The following is a 4,134-nucleotide window of genomic DNA, read 5'->3' on the forward strand; positions in this document are numbered from 1 at the left end:
AAATCCGGCATTTCAGTGGGTTTTCCTTTAAGGGGGGGTGTCTTCATTTGTATCCAGCTTGCCCCTTAAGGAAATCAATCTGAATGTCTTTTTGTCTTTCTCCTTTCTTTCTTCCCAGTTTGAGACTGCAGTTGCCAGGTTTTTTCCGCTGAACCTGAAAAACCGTCGCTCATTCGCCCAGTCTCCGGTTTTTCTGCTCTCAGGCCACACTGACTTCCTAGGGTGCCGGTTCTCAGGCATCAGGCCTGGCAGTGTGTGGGGTGGGAGGATCTTGACCTACTCTGCTAACCCAGTGGCCTGAACAAATCGCAAGGAGGATTGGAGCCCTCTGCCCAGCCCCTCCCCCCGGGACAGCCTACTGGAAAGAGGGACTAGTTAGCTGTTCAAATAATTGGCTTTTTGCCTGCTTCTCTTCCAAATAAGAAGGCAGGGGCTGCCGGTGAGTTGCAGAGGGCTTTTGTGAATTACAGGGGTGGTAAGCCCCGAGTTGCTCCGGCGCCTACCTGTTTTCAGCTGACTGGGAGGGCAAGGATGGTGGATGCGTTCTGTGCTACCTGGAAGCTGACAGACAGTCAGAATTTTGATGAGTACATGAAGGCTCTGGGTAGGTAAACACAAAACAAAACAAACAAAGAAACAACAACAACAACAAAAAGACTTGCTGTTCTCCTTTTAACGCTGTATTCTGATTCTTAGAAACCCCCGTTTTTTACTTACCAGGTTTCAGAGAGACAGGCTGAGCATCCTGTGGTAATTATGATAGACCGTGCATGGCGTTTTCTTGCCATCTTGCTCAGGGTCAAAAACTGGACCTTTTGATAGTCTGTGGAAAATGTGAAGCTTCTGTAACTTTGGGGGGCGGGGGGAGGTGAGTGTTCAACATTTCTTTATTTGCGTTCGGCTCCTCCATGGCTGATAGGCTAATCATTAATCGGGTTTGGAAGAAACCTACACTTTAGAATCCAATCCTGGATTCTCAGAGAGACAAACAAATTCTTACTTCATGAAGTAGCTTGGAAGTTGCTATTAACTGCACTGGTTCCTTTCGCTATTTCAGGAGTGAGCTTTGCCACCAGGCAAGTGGGAAACGTGACGAAGCCAACGGTGATAATCAGTCAGGAAGGTGACAAAGTGGTGATCAAGACACAATGCACGTTCAAGAACACAGAGATCAGTTTCCGGCTGGGAGAAGAGTTTGAGGAAACGAGCATAGACGACAGGAGCTGCAAGGTAAGAAGGCAGCTTTGTCAGGGTGGGGATGGGGCAGAGACCCGGATGAAGACTCCCAGTCCCTCTGCTTCTCGGAAGTGAAGAAGGGGGCTATGATTTCAGAATTTCCCTTCAGGGAGAAGGAGCCAGAGCTAGCACTCTTGGGTTCACAAATTGTATCCTAGACACCGAGTAATTTCCATAACCAGACATCCATCCTACTCTTCTTTTGTTAGACTTTTTTTTTTTTTTTTTACATTTTATAGCAACTTTTACCCAGAGAGTATTAAACAGTTCTTATTTGAAAAAAAGACCACACCTTATTTTCTTTCTCTGATCACCTCAGCTTGACCATTAAAGCTTTGCTTGAACAAGAAGAGTGACCAAGTTCTGTATTTATTTCTGATCTATAACACTGGATGTATACATGTCAGCCAAATTATAAATAGCCACATTTTGGATAACAATCAATCTTTAACTTAGGATGATTTAGTACTGGTAGAATACCCATTGGTGATGTTCTCGGTTATGGCACGCTCTTAAAGTTCTGTCATTTGGCTTCTGTGGGGAATCGGCTTCTGCCTGTTCATCAGCTGTGTTTTGTTATTGGTCTCAGTCTGTTGTTCAGTTGGATGGAGACAAACTCATTCAGCTACAGAAATGGGATGGCAAAGAAACTAATTTTGTAAGAGAAATTAAGGATGGCAAAATGGTTGTGGTAAGTATTGGCAAGTCTTCATTTTCTGTCCAGCCCCCTTCTACCTTCCTTTCTTTGTTTTTCTTATTCCTCTTCTTCGGTTTCTCCCCTCCCTTCTTCTCTCCCTCCCTCCCTCCCTCTTTTCTTTCACAACATCAGGTGTCTATCAAGGTCCCTCAGCAATATGTAAACCAGGAGAAATGAAAAGATCAGAACTAATTGTTGCCACAGTTGCTATCTGTAGAATTTTAAAGTTATACAACAATTTAACCCAAAAGTGTGTGCCAAGAGCTGTCATAGGATGCTGTGAGTCGCCAGCCTTCACCTGGAACTCAAACATAAACTATCAATCAGGAAAATATATAAAGGTGACTGATATGAAAACATAAAGTAACTGAATTTCAGAGAAGTTACTTAATAGATGCTGTAATAAGAACATTTTAAACACTTTATACTTTATAAGAGTTCAGTGCAAATACATTTTTAAAAGGTGAAACTTTAATTTCCACTAGAACTATTTGATGTTACTTCCTTACAGTTTTTTTTTTAAAATGAATCAGCTGATTTTAAACATTTGTTCAGTGACAGCTAGGCATGTATATATTATGACATAGAAAAAAATTATAATTTCCCTAGTAATAGAAAAAACTGGGGCCATGATCTAGACTTGGAGAGAACATTTTAGAAATAGAGATTTTATTTAGATGGTAGTGATATCATTAAGTTGGTTATTGCTCTTGGGGATGTCTGGGGCTCCTTTACAAACACCTGCTAAGATAAGATTAGAAAGTCTCTTTGTTGTTACTAGTCAGAATAGACTGCCACCTTCTTAATACTGTAGTCAGAACTTTTCCGAGCTGAAATACACTTCTTTTTTACATGAGAGCAGAGATTTATTTTTATTCTTGAACCATCAACAAAGGAAAGACTTCATTTCCTGAAGTTTATTTATTTATTTACTTAACTTTAAAAAAATTTTTTTATGATGTCACCTCCATTTCTTTCCTGTCTATAGAAAGCTGGAGCAAGCTCATCTTTAGAAATCAGACTTGTGATCAGGCAAGACTGAGTTCTGAAATGGGGATTAAAGCAAAGGCACAGTGTGTTTTGAGGATCACAGCAATGCTTAAAAGTCTTGTGTACACACCTTTTAAATATTTTAAAGTGACTTTATAGTAATTCTTCATGTTCAGAGTAAGGGAGTCACCATCCAGTGCCATTGCCACCTAACCACCTAGGTCAGCTTCACATGGTCTAAAAATGACAGAAAAGGAGAGAGAGAGAGCATTGAACTGCCACATTCTTGCTGATTTTAGAATAAGTAATTCCAGATACCATGAACTCAAATGTTTGTATTTTCTAAAGAAATCCATCAAGATTATAGATTAAAAACTGTTAAACCTATCAAAACCCTAATTCCCTTTTCAAAGCAGATACATAAGGTGACAGTGACTCCATGCGCCTTCCTTGGATCCAAGTTCTTCCAGTTCCCTTAATAATTTTGCAGAAAAGGAATTTTAAAAATGAATTTAAGATTCCAACTCAGTTCCTGCTTCCTTTTCTTTTTTCCTTGTTTTTGGTTTTTTTGTTTGTTTGTTTGTTTTTGTTTTTGTTTGTTTTAGGAGACAGAGTCTCTCTGTGTAGCCCTGGCTATCCTGGACTCGATTTGTAGACCAGGCTGGCCTCGAACTGACAGTGATCCACCTGCCTCTGCCTCCCGAGGGCTGGGATTAAAGGCGTGCGCCACCAAGCCTGGCTTCCTGCTTCCTTCTCATTTTCATCAACCTGAACAATGTGCGCATGTGTTTCACTCACTAAACGTGTGTATCCTTTTGCTTGGTTAGGAAACAAAGAATATATGCAACATTTAATGCTTGTAAATGTCCTCATTTTTTGGCCTAATATTTAAGTTGCGTACATTATAAAAATTCAACTGTTAATGTTCCTGGGTGAAAAGATTCAACTATCTTTTGACCATTTCAGACTCTTACCTTTGGTGATATTGTTGCTGTTCGCTGTTATGAAAAGGTGTAGAAGAGATGACGAATCTTTGGACAGTTCGATTTTCTGGAATCTCAGACCAGCTATACTGCAGCACTGGTCACTCATTAGAGGGTTGGCTTTGGTGTGGAGTCAGAAAATGAAAAGTTAAAGACGTGGTACTTCAAGCAAGTCGTGGGATTTGATATGCAAATTTACCCTGTTTTCTAATTTGTTATAATTTTATA

At 40.4% G+C, this 4,134-nt stretch overlaps 1 protein-coding gene across 1 annotated transcript; it reads left to right on the forward strand.

The window, feature by feature from the left end:
- The first annotated feature begins 416 nt into the window (after positions 1 to 416).
- Fabp7 (fatty acid binding protein 7) lies at positions 417 to 4,011 on the forward strand. The gene is made up of 4 exons (XM_051164399.1): positions 417 to 604; positions 1,058 to 1,230; positions 1,826 to 1,927; positions 3,890 to 4,011. Exons 1-4 carry the CDS (start codon positions 532 to 534, stop codon positions 3,938 to 3,940), a joined length of 399 nt encoding a protein of 132 aa, XP_051020356.1. The 5' UTR covers positions 417 to 531; the 3' UTR covers positions 3,941 to 4,011.
- Positions 4,012 to 4,134: the final 123 nt, after the last annotated feature.

The sequence above is a fragment of the Acomys russatus genome, chromosome 21, assembly GCF_903995435.1.
Source record: "Acomys russatus chromosome 21, mAcoRus1.1, whole genome shotgun sequence".
Taxonomy (NCBI): Eukaryota; Metazoa; Chordata; class Mammalia; order Rodentia; family Muridae; genus Acomys; species Acomys russatus.

What these genes read in the sequence shown, in the direction of transcription:
- Fabp7 (XM_051164399.1), top strand. Translation starts at nt 532, where the DNA reads ATGGTGGATGCGTTCTGTGCTACCTGGAAGCTGACAGACAGTCAGAAT. An exon ending in TGAGTACATGAAGGCTCTGG is followed by an intron (nt 605 to 1,057) that starts GTAGGTAAACAC and finishes TCGCTATTTCAG; the next exon opens with GAGTGAGCTTTGCCACCAGG. An exon ending in AGGATGGCAAAATGGTTGTG is followed by an intron (nt 1,928 to 3,889) that starts GTAAGTATTGGC and finishes TGACCATTTCAG; the next exon opens with ACTCTTACCTTTGGTGATAT.